This window comes from Aethalodelphis obliquidens, unplaced genomic scaffold (genome assembly GCF_003676395.1).
Source record: "Aethalodelphis obliquidens isolate GAN/ISIS:26980383/991018 unplaced genomic scaffold, ASM367639v1 scaffold42, whole genome shotgun sequence".
In the NCBI taxonomy this organism is placed as follows: Eukaryota; Metazoa; Chordata; class Mammalia; order Artiodactyla; family Delphinidae; genus Aethalodelphis; species Aethalodelphis obliquidens.
The window spans coordinates 10,571,490-10,597,063 of record NW_020837986.1 but is presented as its reverse complement, the minus strand read 5'-3'; the positions used below and the strand labels follow the sequence as shown (position 1 = coordinate 10,597,063).

At 42.9% G+C, this 25,574-nt stretch overlaps 1 protein-coding gene across 3 annotated transcripts in view; it reads right to left on the bottom strand.

Moving 5' to 3' along the window:
* Positions 1-25,574, bottom strand: part of EDEM2 (ER degradation enhancing alpha-mannosidase like protein 2) — a 49,005-nt gene that overhangs the window by 5,955 nt on the left and 17,476 nt on the right. The window contains exons 3-11 of one of the 3 annotated variants that reach the window (XM_027078482.1): positions 24,716-24,856; positions 21,377-21,585; positions 21,036-21,146; positions 19,125-19,164; positions 17,024-17,129; positions 11,783-11,908; positions 9,604-9,815; positions 7,308-7,449; positions 5,545-5,669 (exon numbers count right to left, since the gene is read on the bottom strand). In XM_027078482.1, coding sequence (XP_026934283.1) covers positions 5,545-5,669; positions 7,308-7,449; positions 9,604-9,815; positions 11,783-11,908; positions 17,024-17,129; positions 19,125-19,164; positions 21,036-21,146; positions 21,377-21,483 — 969 coding nt within the window. In that variant the 5' untranslated portion in view covers positions 21,484-21,585; positions 24,716-24,856. Of the gene's footprint in view, positions 1-5,544; positions 5,670-7,307; positions 7,450-9,603; positions 9,816-11,782; positions 11,909-17,023; positions 17,130-19,124; positions 19,165-19,355; positions 19,573-21,035; positions 21,147-21,376; positions 21,586-24,715; positions 24,857-25,574 lie in introns of those variants that run through there. The other 2 variants (XM_027078483.1, XM_027078484.1) reach the window with 2 other exon arrangements.

Genomic DNA, 25,574 nt, shown 5'->3' with positions numbered 1-25,574 from the left:
AACAGTGAGAGGCCCGCGTACCGCAAATAAAAAAACAAAACAAAAACAAAAACAAAAACCCCACACACAACCTCAGGGAAAAGAGGAAGCGAAGGCTTTGGAGCCAAAAAGACCCGTGATCAAACCCAGAGTCGGCCATTTACTCAGTGTGCTGCCTCAAACCAGACACTTAACTTCTCTGAGCCTCGTCTCTAACATGCAAAATACAACGTATATTTTACATTGTTGTGAGGGACAGAGGCTGTATACAATGTCCCTGCCTACCAGTACGTGCTCAGTCAATACTGGCTACTAACTGCTTTTAAGTAGGTAAGTCAGCCATCTGATTCAAAATTCTAAGAATAAGAAAAAGATTGATTGTACTTAATCTCACTCACACCCTACCCCCCAGCAAATAACCATTTTGCATTAGTTTGTAAACATAAGCAAAGATGTATGAGTATGTATTATTTCCCCCACATTAAATACGGCTTATTAAATATACTTTTCTGTAGCTTCCTTTATTCATTTAACAATACATCTCAATTTTTCCATGTAAGTACATAAAGCACTCCCTCCTCCTATTTATACAGTTGCATAGTATTCCATTGCTTGGACCACAATTTAATTAGTTCCCTATTGATAGCTAGTTGGCTTGGTTCCAATCTTTTGCTATTTGCTACAATAATCAATGCTGCAATAAATAACCGCATACATATGTCACCTCAAACATATGTGAAGCGTGTCTGTAAGACACATTTCCAGAGTTGGGACTGCTGAATCTGAGACTATATGCACTTGTAATTTTACTAGGTGCTTCTATGTAGCTATTCGTATTACTGTAAGCTCACAGGGAAACAGCTGACCTTCTTGACATCTCCACTGGATGTCTCAAGGATAGAACAAACTTGACAGTTTCCAAACAAAACTATCGGTCCCTTCACTCTCCCGCAAAGCTGCCTCCCTCCTCTCACCTCTCTCCCTTTTCAGTAAACGGCACCACCTTCCACTGATTCCACTCTGGCCAGATACCTGCTGGCCATCCTTGACTCCTCCCTCTTCCCCCACTCCCACATCCATTCCATCAGCAACTCCTATCAATTCTCCCTCTCTAAAACATCAAGAGTTTTCTCTTTATCTCCAGAGCCACCACCTGTTCACCTGCATCTTGCACTGGGATGACCTCAAAGGCCTCCTCACTGGTCCTACCACTTGTCTTCTCCAGTCCACTCTTCCCAAGGCAGCCAGAGTAACTGTCTTACTCAGTGGCTTTCCACAGGCTCAGCTTAAGGTCAAGACACCTCACCACGGCCCTCAAGGCCCTGAGCAATCTGGCCACTGCTGACTTTCCATTGACTGATCTTTCCCTTCCCTGGACTGTGGCCATGCTGCTTTTGTCTCTGATAAACACCCAACTCTTTCCTGCCTCGGGACCTTCACACATCATGTTTCCTCTGCCTGGAACATCGTCCCCCACCCCAGTTTTCACATATCAGCTTGAGCATCACCACTTCTGAGAGGCCTTCTTATCTAAAGTAAGTCCCCATCCAATAGTCTCTCTTTTAGCCTCTAATTTGTTTCCTTCATTGCAACTTATTATTTTATGAATATGTCTAAGTTTTTCTTTGTGTCTCACCCTCTATAAAGTTCACGAGGACAGGGCCTGGAATACAGCAGGCACTCAAATATTTGTTGAGTAAATGAACAAATTTAATGTCTATAAGCCTCCTTTCTTCATCTATGAAACATCGTTTACCTCGGCGTGTTGTGATGATTCTGTGTAAAATGCCCAGCACATAAATCATTCTTTCATAAATATTTATCACCTCTATGTGCCAGACAGACTGTCAGCTAAATGTTAGCTATTAGTGTTATTATAACCTCATAGAGAAATAACCCCAGGACCCGTTCTTAAAGCAGGAAAAGTGCCACACACAAAGCACACAAATCCTATACAAAGACGGCAAAGTGTGGTATATACATACAAAGGAATATTATTCAGTCTCAAAAAAGAAGGAAATTCTGAAACATGCTACAAGCATGAACCTTGAGGGACATTATGCTAAATGAAATAAGCCAGCCACAAGAAAACAAATACTGTATGATTCCACTGATATGAGATACCTGAAGTAGTCAAAATCATAAAGACACAAAACATAATGGTGGTATGACCCAGCAATCCCACTGCTGGGCACATATCCTGAGAAAACCATAATTCAAAATGAGTCATGTACCTCAATGTTCACTGCAGCACTATTTACAATAGCCAGGACATGGAAGCAACCTAGGTGTCCATCCACAGACGAATGGATAAAGAAGATGTGGCACATATATACAATGGAATATTACTCAGCCATAAAAAGAAACGAAATTGAGTTATGTGTAATGAGGTGGATGGACCTAGAGACTGTCATACAGAGCGAAGTAAGTCAGAACGAGAAAAACAAATACCATATGCTAACACATATATGTGGAATCTAAAAAAAAAAAAGGTTCTGAAGAACCCAGGGGCAGGACAGGAATAAAGACGCAGACGTAGAGAATGGACCTGAGGATACGGGGAGGGGGAAGGGTAAGCTGGGACGAAGTGAGAGAGTGGCGTGGACATATGTACACTACCAAATGTAAAACAGATAGCTAGTGGGAAGCTGCTGCATAGCACAGGGAGATCAGCTCGGTGCTTTGTGACCACCTAGAGGGGTGGGATAGGGAGGGTGGGAGGCAGACGCAGAGGGAGGGGATATGGGGATATATGTATATATATAACTGATTCACTTTGTTATAAAGCAGAAACTAACACACCATTGTAAAGCAATTATACTCCAATAAAGATGTTAAACAAAATAATAATGATGGTTGTCAGGGGCTAGGAGAGGACAGAATGGGGAGTTATTGTTTCAAAGGTATAGAATTTCAGTCTTACAAGGTGAAGAGAGTTATGGGGATGGATGGTGGTGATAGCTGCACAACATGAATATAAATACCACTGAACTGTACACTCAAAATGGTTAACACGGTAAATTTTATGTTATGTGTATTTTACCACAATTAAAAAAAAGGAAAAAATACAATCATTTATTTTTTCTTCCATTACTGGGCATTTGGACCATTTCTAGTTTTTCTTAGTCATGAACTTTGCTGCTGGGAATATCCATGTACAGGTTGCATCTTTCCCTGGTCAATTATTTTCTTGAGGAACATGCATAGAAATAGAATCATGCAAAGTCAAAGGGTGTGATCAGTTGTATGGCTGGGTGGTACAAGCAGGTTTTCCAAGAGGAATGTAGTCACAAATAGTTTTAAGGAAATAGATTTCCTGATCCTTAATTTTCCTAAAATGGATCTGCCTGAAAAGATGCTTACAACACAAAGGCAGGCTACCCATTCTATCTCTTCCACAACTGGTCCTACCATCTTACAAAAGCAAGGTGTACCCACCAACAATCTCCAGCCTTACTGCGGAACATTGTCCTTGGATATAAAAATGTCCTGAGCACTGAACTAGGTTAAATTTAAAATATTAGTGTAGGTGTTGAGAAAAATGAATGGCTCTAACCACTGGGTAACAAATCCTTCTGCAAATCAGACGGCTTTCAATTCTTTGCCTTCAAAAAATTGAAAGAGGAACTGGTCAAGTTGTCAGCAGAGACATCATTAAAAATCATTTTTGATGACAGATCATTTGTGATTTTTTTTAACCATATAAAGAGTGAACCATAAAATACTGCCACATTTGCAGGTCAAAAATGGTTGATGCTGGCAATTTTATATGGTTCAATCTATTAACTCAATGATTTCAAAGAACTGAATGATATTACAATATCAAACTCCTTCCATCTCCATCTACTTATTTATGTGCATAGGCTCCGCGGCACTTACATCTAAAAAAATGAAAAGCAGGAATAAAACTGATGCTTAACAGTGCTCTGTTTTAGCAACATGTATTATTCATGCACAAATACATGAACTACTTAAAAACTTTAAAAAGCCCCAAAAATCTCATTAAGAAATGCACTTCCAATAAATTACTTCCAGGTTTATAATCATCCAAAATTGTAAGCTATAAATGTTGTTTTAATCAGTTACATACTAATGATAACTAAATCCAGAAGAAAACAAATGTAATACTCAGAGCTTATGATCACGGGAAATTTAAAAACATTTTAAATTTCTATATATGAACAAATTTTGTCACAGAGAAATATGATACGGTGAACAATAAAATGCTTTCAGCATAAAATATAATAATTAGGATAAAATCCTGTTGGAGTGGTAGAATGGAAATATGAGTTGGAGGAGAAAAAGGAATGGTATGCAACTATTTAAACTCATAAGATTAAAAACATGCATGGGGCTCTATAATTTTTCAAAATTCTTTTAGGGGACACTCAGCTAAATTTGAAGATCTTAGAAGAGTTGAAGCAATATTTAATGTTATCAACAAGTTCTCTCTGAGCTTCTTTCCCCATCTATAAAATGAGAGGGTTGGCTAAAAGTATATAATGGGGAACAAGTTAAATAAATGACAATATATCTATTCCATGGAATATATGCAACTGTTTAAAAAAGTAAAATTGATCTTTATGCATCAATAAAGAATGATCTCCAAGATACATTCAGTGAAAAAGAATAAAAATGTTCTTATTTACGTAAAGAAAAAAGGGTGCTATAAATACGCATATACCTATGTACATGGATTTCTGGAAAGAGGTACAGAAAACTGACAACAAGGGCTGGATTGGGGAGAGAATCTGAGGGTGGGGGCTTGAGACTTATCATTGTATTCCTTGTTGTGCTTTAAAAATTTACCACCAGGCTTCCCTGGTGGCGCAGTGGCTGAGAGTCTGCCTGCCGATGCAGGGGACACGGGTTCGTGCCCCGGTCCGGGAAGATCCCACATGCCGCAGAGCGGCTGGGCCCGTGAGCCATGGCCGCTGAGCCTGCACGTCTGGAGCCTGTGCTCCGCAACGGGGGAGGCCACGGCAGTGAGAGGCCCGCGTACCGCAAAAAAAAAAAAGAAAGAAAAGAAAAATTTACCACCATCTACATGTTACTGCCTTTTCTTAATTTCTTAAGATTAAAAAGAAGTTGTTTATAAAAATACTAAAAATATTTTAGGACACATAGGGGCTGGATTAGATGGGCTCTAAGATCCCTTCCAGCTGCAACTCTATCAGACCACGTAATGGACACACATAATGATGGCAGACAGAGCAGTCCCAGATGCTGTCACGCCCTTTCCTAGGCCCGCTGTCAAGAATGAGGATACGTGACAGAAATGTCCAGTGGAGAAATGGTCATTGCCAATGGCTATTACCGCCCTGTCTACTTTAAGTGGTACAACATTCCACAGCAAGCTGGAAGTTCAGTTCCTGACACCTTAAAGGTCCCCTTGGAAAATTCAGTTTGGCAGAACTTTAAATCTGTCTCACTCTAAGCCCCTCTCCCATCCCCAATCCACCCCTCCAAAAAAAAGTGCTCAAGCACTTTTTTGACTCATACATTAGAATGAGCTTGCTTTGCCGGTTCCATAGAAAAAGGACCACCCTCTCTGATCGTTCCTACCTGAAGACCAGGCCAGTAGGCCTCCAGAGACTGGAAGACTGGCATGGACACAGTCCCCTTGTACATCTGCACCCACAGGTACCAGTCATCGAAGTGGGTGTAATTCCGAATGGCTTTGTTATATTCTGCAGAGGAGATAAGATGATGGACACATCAGTGATGAGGGACACAAAAAGCAGGCTTTGGCAACAGAAGGATGGACTTAAACATTTGCAAGACCCTAGGGTGGCCCAGCCTCAAAGCAGACTAGGATGCAAGGAGGCACAGAGGAAGGAGCATGGGTTCTGGAGGCAAACTTCCAGGCTCAAATTCCAGCTCCAGCTTTACCACTTGTTAGCTGTGACCTCGGGCAAGTTTTTTCCTCGTAAGCCTCAGTCTTATTATCTGTAAAGTGAGGAGAGTAATGTTATATACCTCATGGGACTGTGCAGTCATTTATTCACTCAACAATATTCACTGAGTGCCTACCGGGTGCCAGGCACCTGGGGGGTGGCAAATAAGACAAAGTCCAGCCCTCAGGGAGCTGGCGTTCTAGTGGGAACTTGAACTTATAACTCCCCCTAGACTGTAAATCTATGAGAGCTAGGACTTTGTTTTGTTGATTGCAGAATCCCCAACATGAAGATAGTACATAATAAATATGCACAATAAGCATTATCTGAATGAACAAAGTACCAAAAACATGCAAATAAATAAGACAATCTCAAACAGTGTTGTACGGATGAAATGACATAGTCCATGTTCAGTGCTTGGCACAAAACTTAACACATCAATGGTACTCAGTAAATATTTGCTGAATAAATGAATGGTAGCTATAATTATTATTAGGTGCCCAACAATTCCTCAGTATCATTACTACTAGTGTCTAAGGGCCTGAAGGGTAAACTGCTTTTATTCAACAGGCATTAATCTACAGCTACCTCCTGCAAAGCACTGTGGGGAGTACAGAAGTATAAGGCCTGGATGCTGCACTCAGTTAGAAGAGCTATAACTGTGATGATAGCTGACTGCAAAAATGATGCCGGGCTTCCCTGGTGGCGCAGTGGCTGAGAATCCGCCTGCCAATGCAGGGGACACGGGTTCGAGCTCTGGTCTGGGAAGATCCCACATGCCGTGGAGCAACTAAGCTCATGCACCACAACTACTGAGCCTGCGCTCTAGAGCCCGCGAGCCACAACTACTGAGCCCACGTGCCACAACTACTGAAGCACGCATGCCTAGAGCCCGTGCTCCGCAACAAGAGAAGCCACTGCAATGAGAAGCCCGTGCACCGCAACGAATAGTAGCCCCGGCTCGTCACAACTAGAGAAAGCCTGCGCGAAGCAACGAAAACCCAACGTGGCCAAAATAAATTAATAAATTTATATATTAAAAAAAAAAAAAGATTCTGAAGGCCCTAAATTCTGAGGAAGAATCAAGCTATTTTCTGGGCAAAGTGACATTTAAGCTGGGCCTTAACGGGTGGACAGAATTTGGACACATAAAGGCAGGAAAAAAGGTATTTTAGGCAAAGGAAACACCATGTGCAATGGCCAGGAAATAAAAATCCAGGCTGCATATAGAGAAGCCAGCATGGTTCAGTTGGCTCTTGCAGGAAGGCATGAAAAGGTGTAGCGGGCCTCAAGTGGGCAGTGTAAGTCCATGGTGGTTTTGAATGCAGAGCTGATTCTGTAGGCACTTGGGAGCAACTGAAAGTTTATAAATAAACTACATGTCAATAGGGAAAACCATGGGGAAAAGCCCCCTTACCCTGCCCTTTTTACCTAGGAACATGGCCATGAGCTTCTTATCCTGAAGCAGGATGGCTCCTTTTACCAGGTACTCAAAGTAGGAGTCCACGCCAGCCCCAATGCCCGCATCCTGGGCCACCCACTTGCCAGTGAGCACATCGATGTGGTTGCCGACCTAGGAGAGAGACATTTGGTGTCAAAGGAGGGCCCAAGACCAAACAAGGATGTCCCCACACCCCTGACTGTCCCGTGAGATACAAGGCAGGCACCCCAGTGCTTCTTGGGAGACATGCAGGCTATCGGGGTACAGGGTTGGGGGGCAAGGCTGGATCATGGCCAGCTCTCGCATATATGTACAGTGGAGACACATCTCATGCACGTTTAGGAGGACTTAATTATACACACTGGTCAAAAACTGAAAAAAGAACAATGACTTGGAGTGTTCATGCCCTGTCTAGAGTGAGTGTGAGCTGGGAGATGAGAACGTGCTGTTCCCACAATCTGTCTCAGACTTCTCAGCCTGAGAATCTGCATGCGATTCCAGTGTCTAAAGACATAAGATATACTTTCCATATTTCCATAAATCAACTTGGGAAGGACATCCAAAAAACTGATAGAGTAGTTGCTTGTAAGGAGAGGAACTGGGTAGCTGGAGGACGGGTCACAGATGTCACTGTGTACTTTTTTGTATCCTTTGACTTGTGAACCATTTAAAAATAAATTTTAAAGATTTAAATGAAGAGATATGTTGTCCATATAACTTAGACCCCGATGGAAGCTGATAACTTCACTTGGTACTCATTCAAAGAAACAGCTAATTGTCCTGTGTTAGTTTGGGCAGAGCCCCAGCAAGGAAGCCAGGAAGTAGTTGATTTGGACGGTGAGTCCCTGGAAACTCTGGAAGAGGAGGGGAAAAGTGAGGCAGGGCAGGGAGGCAGCCCTAAAGGGTGTGCTGTCAGGCAAGTTACCACCATGCCCACCATCCCACCGGGCAGCTCTGGGAGTCAGTGTAGAGCACGAGCCTCAGCACGGTCCCACCCGAGGGCCGGGGAACAAGGGTGATTGTCCATAAACTCCCATCAGTATCAGCCACTGATTGAGAACTGCTCTGGGGTAGCATTTAAGACCTGGCGTTTCCAGCCAAGTGCAAGCAGAGCAGGATCCAGGCACCAGAAAAGGCCCGTAGCCAAAGAGACATGGGTGACGGCAACTGGAAGACAGGCCAGTGTGCACGGAAATGATAAAGGGCTGAGAGGATGTGGGCAGGGTGGTCACGGAGTCACTATGGCTCCCGAGCTGGAGAAAAAACTGCCTGTGTTGGACACTAAGGGGGTTACTCTAGTTCTCCAGCGTGGCACCTTCTTAAGGGACTGTCAAGGAGTCCTCACACAAGTTGCACTTTTCAAGCTGACTTAGAACCAGACTTTGCATAAAACGTGCCTCCACCTGAATCACTTTCGGACAACACAGTCTTTATAAGTCATAATGACTCAGCAAGGAGGTATTAATCCATCAGTATTATTGCTGAAGTAACTGTGGATCAGAAAGGTTGAGTGACTTGGCCAGGGTCACACAGTTTCAACATAGTAAGGCTGGGGCTCAGTCTCAGTTCTGACTAAATCTAGTGCTATTTCCTGGACAGCTTTGGCTCAATTACTGTTAGTTTCACTGGATCATCTAGTTTAGGAGCCGAAACCGACCTTAAATTTCCATAGGTGAGTAGGTTTGTAGGGGAAAGAAAAACTCTGGGGTCAAATAAGTTTGTGAAACGTTGAGTTAAGCAAAGTTAAATAGATGAATTTATCATAGGATTTGATAACCTTTAACCTGCTCGTGTTCATTATGACTCTCCAAAAAAAGGATACTATTTATAGTGTTGCCCAAATTTAATTGACCAGTAATCATTTCCTCATGGAACAGCCATTCAACATCTCTCAAATCTTTTGGTTCTAAGAAACACAGTTTTACAAACAAAAATATGTAAAAATGAGGGCCAGACAGGCTGACGATCTAAGGTCACCGAGTGAGTCAGGGGCATGAAGCATATGACCCACTCCCTAGATCAGAGAAGCTTAAGGAGCCAGAGCTTATCATGGCCCCTTTTCCTGCCAGAGGATGTGCTCTCATGCTCTCCTCCCCTCTGTGCCAAAGCATGAACTGGAGGCTTGGTCTACTTTTGGTGTCGTGAGCCTAAGCCTTGGATCGCTCCTGAGGTCACCCTTAGTTTCCTTCGGCTGGACCGCAACTTGTTGCTCAGAGCCCTGAGCCTCATAAGCAGGGGCCAAGGTGGCGAACTTGAACTAGACAGGAAGAGTGGCAGCGGACCTACCAGCCCAATATCTGACCGGCTCTCCCAGAGGCGCATCAGGGCCACTCTGGCCACGTCTTCAAACACAGGGTCACCGGTGAGGCTGCTCAGGGTGGCAAATTCCACGATGAAGGTCCCGATCCCTGCTGTGCAGGTGACAGGAGTCTCTCCTGGGTTCACGCCATGAAGCAGGTTCACCGTTCCATACGGCATGCCAGTGGGGGTCTGAAAGGCTGAACAATCGCAAAATTAAGAACCCAGATAGGAGCGGGGAGGTGGGCATGGGTGGACACAGGACCAAAGCCTGAGGCCTTGGCCAGCACTTCCCTTTTGTCTCCTGGGTGATCTGCTAGAGACTGAGCCAGAGAAGGATAAATGTCACAACTGGAGGGCCCTCAGTGGCCACCTAACCCAGATGCTGTCAAACACTGCTCCTCATGCCTTGGGCTCTTGCCTGTGGTGAGCAGGGAAGCAGCAGGCTGTGCTCGGGGGTATCACACTCCACACATGCTCACTTTAGCTAGAGCAGCTCTACTTTTACTTATTTTATATTATGCCTCAGAGCCCAGGCAAGTAACTTAGTGTGAAGCAGGCAGGGCTTAAGCCACAGGCAGTGGGGGAGCTGGTGGCACAATGAAAAAGCCATTCATCTACTTCTTAAAACACCATTCTGACCAAATAAAACACATCTGAAGACTGTAAACAGTCCCAGAGCAGCCAGTTTAAGATCCCTGCTCTAAATAAAGAGTTTCAGGGGCTATGTTATCTTCTTTAAAAAGGATATAAACCACAAAACTGCCAATGTGGTCCAACCCTCAATTCACAGGTAGGAAAGGTCAGGCTTGTGAAGAAGTGACTCAGAGATCACAGAGAGCGCCAAACGGAGCTGGGATGGGAATGACTATCACATGCCCACTCCCCTTCCCCCCGCAATGGGCCCAGAGCCCTGTCCACCTCACCCCAGTGCCTTCCAATTCAAGGCAAGGAACTAAGACAGCAAGTCAGAGGCAGAGATTTCCTCTCCAGGCTGAAAGGTCAAACAACCCCAAAGCAGCCTATGCGTCACCAAACTGTGCACAAAGTTGTCAAAACTTCCAAGAACCACAAGGTCCAGCAACTTTACTGTAAGAAGAGAAACTTGCTATCTGGCAGACATGAGTGGTAAGCAAGGAGGATTCAAGTCACAAGCAAGAAGGGCCCAAAGGGATAGTTCAGAGAAGTCAGGCAGTATTAAAAAGGGGGTGGGGAGGTGACAAAATCCTGTTTCTCAGCGTGACTGCACTTTTCAATATGTATATTTCTCAATACAAAAAAAAGAAGGGAGCAACCAGACAGTTTCCCTCCAGGGATGAGTCACACAGGACATGACGTTTGTAAGGAGACATTCAGGCCGTGAGTGAGACCTGAACCCAGTTCGCTCACTCTCCTCAGCTCTTCCCCAAGGATGAGAGGCAAGTCCTGGGTGAAGGGGAGAAGTGAGACGGCCAAGAGGTTGGTGGAAAGCACAGTGTAACGTGCTTGGGTGTGAACAGCTCTCAGAGCCTCCACCACACCCTGAAGAGAACACAGCGTCCCGCTGATGCTGCCGAGCCCAGCTACTGCCCCTCTGGACAAACACTGCAGCTTGGCCTGCAGCCCTGGACATGGCTCAGCTACAAAACAAGTCCCTCTCATGTCTCAGTGGTGTTTGAGGTTCTCCAAGAACTTTCTCTTCTCTGACCTCATTTTACGTCTCCCCAGAGGGAGGCAGGAATTATGACTCCCATTTGATAGACGGGGAAATTGAACCAAGGAGAGGAAGAGCGGCTTGGTCAAGCTATTGGTTGTCAGAGCCGAGTCTAGAACCAGAGGTTCCGAACGCTCAGACCAAGGCTCTTCTCTGGAACCCTTTCATTCCAGTGGCGTGTGGGCCTGGGAGGGGGCAAAAGCACTCACTCAAATAAGGGCAAGAGCCTTCCAGCCACCAGGCTGGCCTTCAGCGCTCCTCGCAGACATTCATGAGGTCAGCTCATCCATCCTAGCCTAGCCATCAAAATGCCAAGGACTCTCCTGTTTTCCATGGTGGGCGCCAAGAGGTAGAAATACCAAGTGTTTGGGTGAGCAACACGAGCAAATAATTCTGCACAGCCACTCTCTTCTCCAGCAAGAGCAGCAGGACCTACCGGACTTCATCTCTGCCCCATCTCCATGTGGGTCTTACCTGGGAGGAGTTTCCGGGCTGCCTCCTCAGCCATCCTCAGAAGAGGTCCCGAGCAGGGCCATCCAGCCTCCACTTCTACCCCAGCCCTCTTTGACAGCAGGTGAGCAGACAGAAGTCCTCCTACTACTACAGATGGTACAAAAAGCAAGTGTCAGAATCCTAAGGACCAGTCTTTCCCTTGTACAAATTAAACTTAATGCTCTGTTCAGTGGCTCACTGGGAAGGGGCTGGAGCCATGTAGCAAAAGAAGAGTCCTTAACCCCCCACACTGGTACAGTGTTAAGTTCATGAAGTTTTTTTTCTCTTGGTGGGTCACAAAAATAATGGTTATCGGGCTTCCCTGGTGGCGCAGTGGTTGAGAGTCAGCCTGCTGATGCAGGGGACATGGGTTTGTGCCCCGGTCCGGGAAGATCCCACATGCCGTGCAGTGTCTGGGCCCGTGAGCCATGGCCGCTGAGCCAGCGCATCTGGAGCCTGTGCTCCGCCACGGGTGAGGCCACAACAGTGGAGAGACCCGCGTACCACAAAAAAAAAAAAAAAAAAAAAGGTTATCATTTTTTTGCAGTCCCTACTGTATACCAAGCACTAGGTACTACTGTGCCCTCTTCAGATGGAGATACTGTGATTCAGAGAGGTTAACTGACTTGCCCAGGGTCATCCATCTAGTAGGTGGTAGGGCCAGGTCTGTCTGACTCCAAAGTCCACGCTCGTTGCACTTGGTCACTGTCTCCCCATCACCCCAAGACCAAGGGAGGATACTCATTACCTTGATTTTATTCATTTATCTATTTCAATTTATTACATAATATTTAGGACTTATAAAAAGATACAAAGGTTATCAGGAAATATGGCTAAACAGATATCCTGAATGGCCCTCCCACTGAAAAAACTGGTAACCTTGAGCTTCAGTTTTCCTCTCCTCCTGGCAGACCAGGAATAAGAGACAAAGGCAGGACCTACCCAGAGTGGGAAGTCTGATAGAAGATCCCTCCATGAAGTTGGGATCTGGAAGAATTATATACCCTGTGTAAAGATGAATTAAAAATAAACCCTACACACCTCCCCTAGCATAGAGTAAGGAAAACTGTATACCTCAAATCTCAATGCCAAGTAAAGTGAAGAAAAAAAATCTCTCCTAAGAATTAATAACCACAAACTGGTACCCACTAAGTTTTACAGACTGAATTCACACTAACTGTGTAGTCTAGAAAACCTCAAATCTTTAGCCTAAGGTGGTTTTAGCAGATAATGCCTCCAGCCACATGGCAAGAGTAAACAAAAAATATATCTGGAAAAATCCACATTCAACCCGGGCCTCAAAGAATCCCACAGGTAAAACCTAGGCAATAAGTGTTCATTAAAAAATAAATAGGGACATTTAGAGAAGAGCTAACGCCTATCCTTCTCAAACTCTTCCAAAATATAGCAGAGGGAGGAACACTCTCCAACTCATTCTACAAGGCCACCATCACCCTGATACCAAAACCAGACAAAGATGTCACAAAGAATGAAAACTACAGGCCAATATCACTGATGAACATAGATAAAAAATCCTCAACAAAATACTAGCAAACAGAATATAACAGCACATTAAAACGATCATACACAATGATCAAGTGGGGTTTATTCCACGAATGCAAGGATTCTTCAATATATGCAAATCAATCAACGTGATACACCACATTAACAAATTGAAGGAGAAAAACCATATGATCATCTCAATAGATGCAGAGAAAGCTTTCGACAAAATTCAACACCGATTTATGATAAAAACCCTGCAGAAAGAGGCATAGAGGGAACTTTCCTCAACATAATAAAGGCCATATATGACAAACCCACAGCCAACATCGTCCTCAATGGTGAAAAACTGAAACCATTTCCACTAAGATCAGGAACAAGACAAGGTTGCCCACTCTCACCACTATTATTCAACATAGTTTTGGAAGTTTTAGCCACAGCAAACAGAGAAGAAAAAGAAATAAAAGGAATCCAAATCGGAAAAGAAGACGTAAAGCTGTCACTGTTTGCAGATGACATGATACTATATAGAGAGAATCCTAAAGATGATACCAGAAAACTACTAGAGCTAATCAATGAATTTGGTAAAGTAGCAGGATACAAAATTAATGCACAGAAATCTCTTGCATTCCTATACACTAATGATGAAAAATCTGAAAGTGAAATTAAGAAAACACTCCCATTTACCACTGCAACAAAAAGAATAAAATATCTAGGAATAAACCTACCTAAGGAGACAAAAGACCTGTATGCAGAAAATTATAAGACACTGATGAAAGAAATTAAAGATGATACAAATAGATGGAGAGATATACCATGTTCTTCGATTGGAAGAATCAACATTGTGAAAATGACTCTACTACCCAAAGCAATCTACAGATTCAATGCAATCCCTATCAAACTACCACTGGCATTTTTCACAGAACTAGAACAAAAAATTTCACAATTTCTATGGAAACACAAAAGACCCCAAATAGCCAAAGCAATCTTGAGAACAAAAAATGGAGCTGGAGGAATCAGGCTCCCTGACTTCAGACTACACTACAAAGCTACAGTAATCAAGACAGTATGGTACTGGCACAAAAACAGAAAGATAGATCAATGGAACAGGATAGAAAGCCCAGAGATAAATCCACGCACATATGGTCACCTTATCTTTGATAAAGGAGGCAAGAATATACAGTGGGGAAAAGACAGTCTCTTCAATAAGTGGTGCTGGGAAAACTGGACAGATACATGTAAAAGTATGAAATTAGAACACTCCCTAACACCATACACAAAAATAACCTCAAAATGGATAAAAGACCTAAATGTAAGGCCAGACACTATAAAACTCTTAGAGGAAAACATAGGCAGAACACTCTATGACATAAATCACAGCATGATCCTTTTTGGCCCACCTCCTAGAGAAATGGAAATAAAAATAAACAAATGGAACCTAATGAAACTAAAAAGCTTTTGCACAGCAAAGGAAACCATAAACAAGACCAAAAGACAACCCTCAGAATGGGAGAAAATATTTGCAAATGAAGCAACTGACAAAGGATTAACTTCCAAAATTTACAAGCAGCTCATGCAGATCAATAACAAAAAAACAAACAACCCAATCCAAAAATGGGCAGAAGACCTAAATAGACATTTCTCCAAAGAAGATATACAGATTGCCAACAAACACATGAAAGAATGCTCAATATCATTAATCATTAGAGAAATGCAAATCAAAACTACAATGAGATATCACCTCACACCGGTCAGAATGGCCATTATCAAAAAATCTAGAAACAATAAATGCTGGAGAGGGTATGGAGAAAAGGGAACACTCTTGCACTGTTGGTGGGAATGTAAATTGATACAGCCACTATGGAGAACAGTATGGAGGTTCCTTAAAAAACTAAAAATAGAACTACCATACGACCCAGCAATCCCACTACTGGGCATATACCCTGAGAAAACCATAATTCAAAAAGAGTCACGTACCAAAATGTTCATTGCAGCTCTATTTACAATAGCCAGGACAAGGAAGCAACCTAAGTGTCCATCATCGGATGAATGGATAAAGAAGATGTGGCACATATATACAATGGAATATTACTCAGCCATAAAAGGAAATGAAATTGAGTTATTTGTAGTGAGGTGGATGGACCTAGAGTCTGTCATACAGAGTGAAGTAAGTCAGAAAGAGAAAAACAAATACAGTATGCTAACACATATATGTGGAATCTAAGAAAAAGAAAAAAGAAAAAAAGGGTCATGAAGAACCTAGGGGTAAGACGGGAGTAAAGACACAGACCTACTAGAGAATGGACTTGAGGATATGGGGAGGGGGAAGGGTAAGCTGTGACAAAGTGAGAGAGTGGCATGGACATATATACACTACCAAACGTAAAATAGATAGCTAGTGGGAAGCAGCCGCATAGCACAGGGAGATCAGCTCAGTGGTTTGTGACCACCTAGAGGGGTGGGATAGGGAGGGTGGGAGGGAGGGAGACGCAAGAGGGAAGAGATATGGGAACATATGTATATGTATAACTGATTCACTTTGTTATAAAGCAGAAACTAACACACCATTGTAAAGCAATTATACTCCAATAAAGATGTTTTAAAATAAATAAATAAATAAGGGACTTCCCCGGTGGCTCAGTGGTTAAGAACCCGTCTACCAATGCAGGGGATACGGGTTCGAACCCTGGTGCAGGAAGATCCCACATGACGCGGAGCAGCTAAGCCCGCGAGTCACAATTACTGAAGCCCACGTGCACAGAGCCCATGCTCTGCAACAAAGAGAAGCCACTGCAATGAGAAGCCCATGCACTGCAACGAAGAGTAGTCCCCACTCGCCACGACTAGAAAAAGCCCACCCGCAGCAACAAAGACCCAACGCAGCCAAAAAAAATAAACAGTTAGTTAATTAATTTAAAAAAAAAGAATCACTGGGTCAAAATTCATTGAAATGTGTAGATCTGTGCATTTCAGTATATGTAAATTTACCTCAATACAATGAATGATTCATTAAAAAAAAAAAAAAGATTCATTGGGAACCTGCTAAAAATACTGACTGTGGGACCCAACCCAGAGATCCCAATTCATTAGATTTAGAGTGGAGTCTACACAGCTGAACTTTTTAAAATGTCCCAAATGCTTCTGATGGGCAGCCAGGTTTGGAAACTAATACCCTAGCCTTGCACTATGTAACACAGTAATTAGTAACCACATGTCACTATTTAAATTTAAATCCATTAAAATTAAATGAAATTTAAAATTCAGTTCTTCAGTTGCAGTAGCCACCTTTCAAAATGTTCAATAGCCACATGTAGCTAGTGGCTACTGGACTGGACAACACAGATATAAAATATTTCCATCAACAATGCAGAAAGTTCTAACAAACTTTCAATAGGCAATAAGCTACAAGAAGGCAAGGATTACATCTTTCTTGCTCTTGGCTGAAAGCCTGGTACCAAATATATGTTAAATATGTGAGTAATCCTGGCATATTTCTTTTCAGTCTTTTCTCTGTCCCCTGCTCACTTTCATGTCTGAAACTGATGAGGGATCCCGAGACCTCCCTACCCAACCCTACAGGAGGGAAGACTCTGTCAATCTGGCTTGAGTCAAGTGCCCTGGCAAGGCTGGCACTTAAGATCCTGTTTATCACCTCTTGGTTTACACAGAAGCCAAAATTCCACATTCTCCTTTCTTCCAAGGGCCCTAGAAGGCAGCCCTCACCTCGGATGTTGGTTTCAAACACAGAGGCATTCACATCAACATCAAAGTCCACGTTGTCCTGGAGCACTTCAACCACTCTTTGGAATTCTGAGACATTCCCCAAAATCTGAAGGAAAGAGAGACCTGACAGTGAGGCTCTCAGGCTTGTGGGCACTGAAGATGCTAGATTCAGAGTCTAGGATCCTATGCTGGTGTGAATCCTACTTATTCAACTTCAGACCTACAGTTTCTGTTCTAGGACTGCTGGTAACAGGAGAAAACACTGAGAGCTGGAAATCACACAGACCCAGTATCAAGAGACTGGTAAAGTAAATTCTTTGGTACCAATTTAAGAATTTTTATGTACTCATTTAAATGAAACCAATATAAAGACTGTAGACCACATAAGGAAATCTTAGCTTGACATTTACAGTGGATATTTATTGTTTTTAACCTTGTCACATTCAGCCTTATAGAAAATACTGCAGGTTGGTTGGCCCAACATTGATTCTCAATCTTCTTTACCCTTGTAGCTCCCAGCCATAGAGGCTAGAAATCCACATATTTGCTTTCTCAGTCTCATTTGCTACTGGGTGATTGTGTTACTCAGTCAATTCTGAGCTTTGTAAAGTCTACTAGGGGCACTTCTCAGAAAGCTCCTGTTTTCATAACAGAAAGGGACAAGACACAGTTGGCATGGCTTTTACTCTTTTTCTTTCTGCTTTGAAAGCAGACTTGATTTCTGGAGCTGTGGCAGCCATCTTAGGCCATGAGGTACTAAGCATGAGAATGAAAGTCAGTATACTAATGATGGTAGAATGGAAGGATACAAAGAGCATGGGGTCTCTGATGGCACAGCTGAGCAGCTGATCCAATGCTAGAAATTACCTTCATTCAGATTTTCTTATACTTGAGAAAATTAAACCCTTTTGTTTAAACCATCAGTCAAATGCAGTCCTGATGCCTTTTATTCTGATATCAGTGTTCCAATTTTCCCTTGAGGAATCACCCTTCTTCCACAGTCACTCCTGTAATTTGAAGAAGCTAACTCCATCCCTTCAGCTGCAAGAATGGGCACTTCACCTGGACCAGCCAACGTACTATACCCCTTGGCCAACTGATTGATTCAGGGATAGATGTATATCCCAAGCCAGATCAGTGAGACTCAGTCCACGGAATTAATGGAAAAGGACTAATTCTCTCCACACACAGGTTACTAAATGAGTGGGATGTGCGTCTGGAGTTACCATTGGCTACCCTGCCAGCTTAAGGAGAGCCTGAGAATACAGCCAGCAAGGAAAGTAGAAATAAGAGATGGAGAAAGAGATTCCTAATGACGTTATTTAAATGTCTGGAACCAGCTGGGTTTGAGGTCAGTCTTTACCTGGACTTTTTAGTTATCTGACTCAGTAAATTTCCTTCCTGTCTAAATCAGTTTGATCACTTGCAGCTGAAACAATCCTGACTATCTCAGCACTCAAAGCCCTCTATGATTTAGACCTAATCTATCCTTCTAACCATGTCTCTCACTGTTCTTCTGTCGACTTCAGTACCCACTATTCCCTGATTTTCTGCCCTCAGACATGCTGTCCCCTCTACCAGAAATCTCACTCTGTGTCTTCCCATTTCCAAATCCAACCTATCTTCGATTATCTAAATCTCACCTTCTCTAGGAATCCTTCGATTCCTCCAGCTGAAATTAACCTCTTCCTCCTTTAAAAGACTCCAGCAAGTTTATCCCCACAACTCTCAGGGGATCTATTTCTTTCCACATTAGGAGAATCTTTGCATAGGCAGGAGCCTGCCTCATTCCTGCACTCCCCCAGAGGGCTGAGCACAGTGCATGAAGCAATTACTCATAAAATGTTTGTTAAATGATGACATGAATCTTTCTCCACATTGTAGCCAGTGATCTTCTCAAAACAGGAATCTCATTTCCTACCCTCTTCTTGAAAAAAATTCCACTGGCTTTCCACTGCCCCCAAATTAAAGATCAAAATGAAAGATGAAAATAAAAAGCCCAGGTGAAGAATTCATTTTTCACCCACAGTCAAGCTACCAAAAGAAGAAGGATATTGGTCATGCAGTGTTGGAGAGGAAAAGGAATAGATGAGACACTTACCAACAAGGTGTCCAGAGCATCAATAAGAGTCAGAGAAAAACTGTAAAAGGACAAAAACCCCAGCTGCTTAGTAAGAAAATCAAACAAACACCAGTTATTAAGGCTGCCCCAGATCAGAGACCCCAAAAACTAATAAGTGAAGCACAGCGATGCCTCTGCCACTCCCACCTGAAATCACAACAGAGAAGCCATCGTGAAAATCGCCGGGAACCTCTGACCCATTTAACGTACCTGGGAGGTGGGCTGATGTATAACATCTCATGCAAATAGCTCGACTGTAGTTAAACACATTGCCTATATTCTCTGGCATTCTTCTCCACCATAGGGAGGCAGTATAAGATTGTATCTCAGAGCGCAGGCTTTCCACATCTAAGAATTTATCTCGCAGTGCACAGAACTGTAGCCTTGAGAATGCTCATGGCAATATTGTTTTTAGAACAGCAAAAAGCTAGAAATAACCCAAATGTATACCAGTTGAAAAGTGATTAACCAAACTGTAATACATTCAAACAATGCGAAACTATGAGGTGGTCAAAAAGATTGTTATCAAGAGTTCTATGGGCTAAGGGGAAGACATTCAAATTATATAGTTAAATGAAAAAGACAAGGTACAGAGTAGGCAGTGTCGTGTGTCATATTCTAACTGCATTTTTCAAAAAGAGACAATATAGACAGAAAGCAGATTAGCGGTTTTTTGGGCCAGTGGTGGTGGAGGGATTATTATTTATTATTATTTATTTATTTATTATTATAAAGGGCCACCAGGGAACTTTCCAGTGTGACAGAAATGTTCTCTATCCTGTGATGGTGGTCACTACACACTTAAAATGGGTGCATTTTATATAAGTTACACCTTTAAAAGGTTATTTTAAAAGATACACATATACATACCTATATGATGGTATAAACGAAAAATATTTCTGGAAGGATACACAAGAAGGTTAACAGTGGTTGGAGTTCTAGGGTATGGGAGATATTTATTTTATTATATGATATTGGACTGCTTGAATTTGCCATTTACTTGTATTACTTTTTTCAACTAAAAAACGAAAACCAGCACAATTTGTGTTGAGCTTAATTTCTCCAGTCCCTAGCATATTCATTTGTAAAACAGAGATAACAGCAATTAACTCCTAGGGGTGTTAATTAAATGAGATGACACAAGTAAAATGCTTAGCACAGTGTTTAATCAAGGTTAGCTTCAGCTAAATGCAATGATTCTTCACTTACTCAGCAAGGAACAAGACAGAGAATTCCACCTCTCACAGATTTTTCTTCTAGTGGAAGTGAGAAAGACAAACTAACACATAAGTGAAAATGACAGTATAAGAGTGAGAAGTGCTACGAAGAAAATAAAAAGGGTGGTTTGTGAGAGTGACCTGTCGGGGTGGGTATTTAGGGGAACTGATGCTAAGGTGACAGTTTGAGCTGAGATCTCAAGAAGCAGTCAGGGATGTGAGGGTAATGGGGGAAGTGGGTTTCAGTTACACTAACAACAAAGGCTCTGAAATTTCATGTTTAGGAGAGTTACATCCCCTCCTAGGCCTGTTTGCCCACTTATAACATGAAAGGGTTGGGTCTTCTGACTTTTTGAAGCCCTTCCACATATCCTAAGCCTCCAGAGATTTGCCCAAGTCCTAACAGCTGGTGTCTGTCACTGCTGTGGCCAGAGCCCGGAGGTCCAGACCACCAGGCTAACCCAGCCTTTTTCCACTATGGGAATCCAACTTCCCAGGAGGCTGGGTGGATCCTGGTGGTGCTGGCCTGAATTAGGGGGAACGCGACCCCACGCTAGCTAGGAGGTTTTTCTGGAACCGGTGAGATCATGAAGCCACCAGCTCCAGCATACCCGCCCGCCTAGGACCGGACTGCCAGACCCAGGCCGCCCCCTTGCTCCTCCGCTCGCACTACCTGCCCCAGGTGTCGTGCCCGTCACAGGTGAGAGGTCGCAGCTCGTCGTAGGGAAAGGCATTCTCCAGGTAGCTGTCGTAGGCGTGGTAGAACATGGCCTTGACTCGCGCCCTGGTGCGGGGTACGAGAAATGTCAGAGGGCCACCAAACGAAACCAGACAGAGGAAAGGACAAGAATTAGGGCGGAAAATGGTAATCACCACCTGATTTCTGCGAGGAGCCCAGTGGCGGGGTCCCAGCAGGTCGGGGGGGTGGTCTGGGATGGAGGGAATGGGGAAGGGACCAGGTCTGGGATTCCCATTCCCCAACTATGGAAGGGCGGGGAGCCTGACCCCCTTCACCTGTAGTGGGCGGGGTCGGGCGCGGTGCCATCCGGGCCGGGCGCACCATGGTGCAGGGGTAGCAGCGCACACAGGAGGCCAAACGGGACGAGCAGCCGGAAAGGCATAGAGCGCGTGCCCTGTCAGCGCCGCCGCTGCAGCAGCAGCCGCAGCCACCCGCACATCCTGCGACCCTCTGCTGGTTCTTCCGGGAATTAGGAGCACTGCGCCTGCGGGCCGATGAATCATCCATTCACTTCCGGACTACAAGCCCCAGAATGCAATGGGCGGTGGAACCCAAGCAAAGAGCATCTTGGGACATGTAGTCTCTGAAGCGGAGATCAACGTGTCTTAAAAGACAGTGGCTAGTACAGCTACTATTATTAATTAATGTTTTAGCAACAGCATTTTTAAAATATTTCTTAAATTTAATTATTTTTATTTAAGTATAGTTGATGTGCAATATTATATAAGTTACAGGTGTACAGTATAGTGATTCACAATCTATAAAGTTTATAACTCTATTTATAGTTATTATAAAATATTGGCTATATTCCCTGTGCTATACAATATATCCTTGTAGCTTATTTGATACGTAATAGTTTGTACCTCTTAATCCCCTACACTTATGTTGCCCCTCCCCCCTTCCCTCTCCCCACTGGTAACCACTAGTTTGTTCTCTATATCTGAGTCTGTTTCTTTTTTCTTATAGTCACTAGTTTATTGGTTTTTTTAGATACCACATATAAGTGATATCATACAGTGTTTGTCCTTCTTTGTCTGATTTATTTGACTTAGCATAATGCCCTCCAAGTCCATCGAAGTTGTTGCAAATGGCAAAAGTTTCATTCTTTTTTATGACTGAGTAGTATTCCATTGAATACATATACCACATCTTCTTTATCCAGTCATCTGTGATGGACACTTAGCTTGCTTCCATAACTTGGCAAATGCAAATAATACTGCTATGAACATTGGGGTGCGTGTATCTTTTTGAATTAGTGTTTTTGTTTTTTTCAGATATATACCCAGAAGTGGAATTGCTGGGTCATTTGGTAGTTCTATTTTTGTTTTTTTTGAGAAACCTCCATACTGTTTTCACAGTGGCTGTACCAATTTACATTCCTACCAACAGTTTACAGAGGTTCCTTTTTTTCCACATCCTTGCCAACATTTGTTATTTGTGGTCTTTTTGATGATAGCCATTCCTTCAGGTGTGAGATGGTATCTCACTGTGGTTTTCATTTGCATTTCCCTGATGATTAGCATTGTTGAGCATCTTTCCACGTGCCTGTTGGCAATCTGCATGTCCTCTTTGGAGAAATGTCTATTCAGATCTTCTGCCCATTTTTTAACTGGTTTTTTTTTTTTTTTGATATTGAGTTGTATGAGCTGTTTATATATTTTGGATATTAACTGCTTATTGGTCATATCATTGGCAAATATTTTCTTCCATTCAGTAGGTTGTCTTTTTGTTTTCTCGATGGTTTCCTTTGCTATGCAAAAGCTTTTAAGTTTGATTAAGTCCTATTTGTTAATTTTTGGTTTTATTTCCTTTGCTATAGGAGATTGATCCAAAAAAACATTGCTATGATTTATGTCAAAGAATGTTCTGCCTATGATTTATTCTAGGAGTGTTATGGTTTCAGGTCTTACATTTATGTTTTTAATCCATTTTGAGTTTATTTTTGTATGTGGTGTTAGAGAATGTTCTAATTTCATTCTTTTACATGTAAGTGTCCAGTTTTCCCAGCATCACTTACTAAAGAAACTGCCTTTTCTCCATTGTATATTCTTGCCTCCTTTGTCATAGATTAATTGACCATAAGTGTGTGGGTTTATTCTGGGCTCCCTATTCTGTCCCATGGATCTATGTCCCAGTTTTTATGCCAGTAGCATACTATTTTGATTACTGTCTTTGTAGTATTATCTGAAGTCAGAGCAAATGGTTCCTCCAGCTCTGTTCTTCTTTCTCAAGATTGTTTTGGTTATCCAGGGTCTTTCGTGTTTCCATACAATTTTTAAGATTATTTGCTCTCGTTCTGTGAAAAATGCCATTGGTAGATTGATAGGGATTGCACTGAATCTATAGATTGCCTGGGGTAGTATGGCCATTTAAAAATATTAATTCTTCCGGGCTTCCCTGGTGGCGCAGTGGTTGAGAGTCCGCCTGCCGATGCAGGGGACACGGGTTCGTGCCCCGGTCCGGGAAGATTCCATATGCCACGGAGCGGTTGGGCCCGTGAGCCATGGCCGCTGAGCCTGCGTGTCCGGAGCCTGCGCTCCGCGATGGGAGAGGCCACAACAGTGAGAGGCCCACGTACCGCAAAAAGAAAAAGAAAAAAAAAAATATATATATATATATAAATTCTTCCAATTCAAGAACATAGTGTATCTTTCCATCTGTTTGTGACATCTTCAATTTCTTTCTTAGCAACAGCATTTTAAAGGACTTGTGTACTAAGACTGTATGGGTACTTTAAATACATTATCTTTTTTTAAAACCACCTTATTAAGCATGAAGGCAGAGACCAGTGGGGCCTCAATATTTATTAGTGGATGTATTTAAAGGTGGATGAAGAATGTTCAGCCTTTATCATAATTAGAATTTTATTGAGTTTCCCAAACGAGTTCCTTGCTAATCATGTAAGAGACAACTTACTTCCAAAGCTGCTACTCTCAAGATTTTCAGAAATCCCTTCAGTTCTAGGAATTCATGAAATCTTGACATTCCTTTCCTCCCATTTGGGACATGGTCACACCATCATGGTCTCTTCAGTCTCCGTCCCAATGCAGAAGCTACCCCCTCCCAATACCCTGGACCATCTCAGCCCTGCACCTCAGGGCTGCAGCCCTGTAGGTTACCCCATGTGAGAATGAAGACCTGGGACACTATAGCTTTGAGAAGGTTGTGACCCATTTTTCCATTTTCCTTCTTGCAAGTTCCCAGAGTTTTGTCAGCCCTTTGGACCATAGCAACACACATGACTTTGGGCAGTGTGATGTGCAGTAGAATCAACCCTAGATTTGAAGTGCGACCAGGACTTCAATCCCAACTTTATCACTTAAAGCCTCTATATGTGACCCTAGGCAGGGCCCTCCCCTTCTGTGAGCCCAGCTTCTTCATATGTAAAGTGAGGAATTTGAACAAATGGATCTCTGAGGTCCTTTTAACCTGAGCTTTCTGTGATGCTAGGATTGGCCATCCTCTGCTCTTTGCTAAAAAATGGCAGCTCAGTGCCTTGAGCTGCAATGAAGGCATGTTTGGTCTCCTTTGGTCCAAAGTCCTTGAAAATATCCCTCAGATATATATATCCTGAAATTTCGCCAGTAGATACGAGAATTAAAACCTTGACTTACCCCAGAGACCTTGAGGTAGTACAGTGCAGAAGTTAAAAGTGTGGGCTTTAGATTTGAGCAGACCTGAGTTGGAATACTAGCTCCATCACCTGTTAGGAGTGTGGCCCCACCAGCTTTTCTTCTGAGCCTCATTTTACTCATCTGTAAAATAGAAATAATATTAGTATTATATTCACCTAATAGGATTATGAGGGTTCAGTGAGCTACTGCATATAAAGTGCTTGTCACAGTGCCTTTCAGAAGAGACAAACAAAAGATATTAGGATGCTTTTGGAAACTCTTCTTGGAAGTGCCAGATGGAAGGGAAAGGAGATGACAGTAAATTGAGACTTGGATACCAACACAGGGGCACGGTGTTAGTTTTCTGTCACTATGCTAACAAATTATAATTACCACAAACTTGGTGTTTTAAAGCAACAGAAATGTATTCTCTCACAGTTCTGGAGGCCAGAAGTCTGAAATTAGTTTCACTGGGCCAAAATCAAGATATTGGCAGGCCCGGAGCCTCTAGGGAAGAATCTGCTCCTTGCCTCTCCAGCTTCCCAGGGAAAAGAGAATGTTACTGACATTCCTTGGCCTGTGGCCGTGTCACTCCAATCTCTGCTTCCATGTTCACATCACCTCCTCCTCTGTGGATTAGTATCATATCTTCCTCTGCCTCTCTAAGGACACTTGTGACTGCATTTGGGCCCTACCTAGATAATACAGGATAATCTCCCATCTCAAGATCCTTAACTTGATCACATCGGCAAAGACCCTTTTTCCAAACAGGGTACACTTAAAGATTCCAGGAACTAGGACCTAATTGTCTTTAGGGGGCTGTTTTTTTTTCAGCCTAGCATAATAGGTACTAAGCATT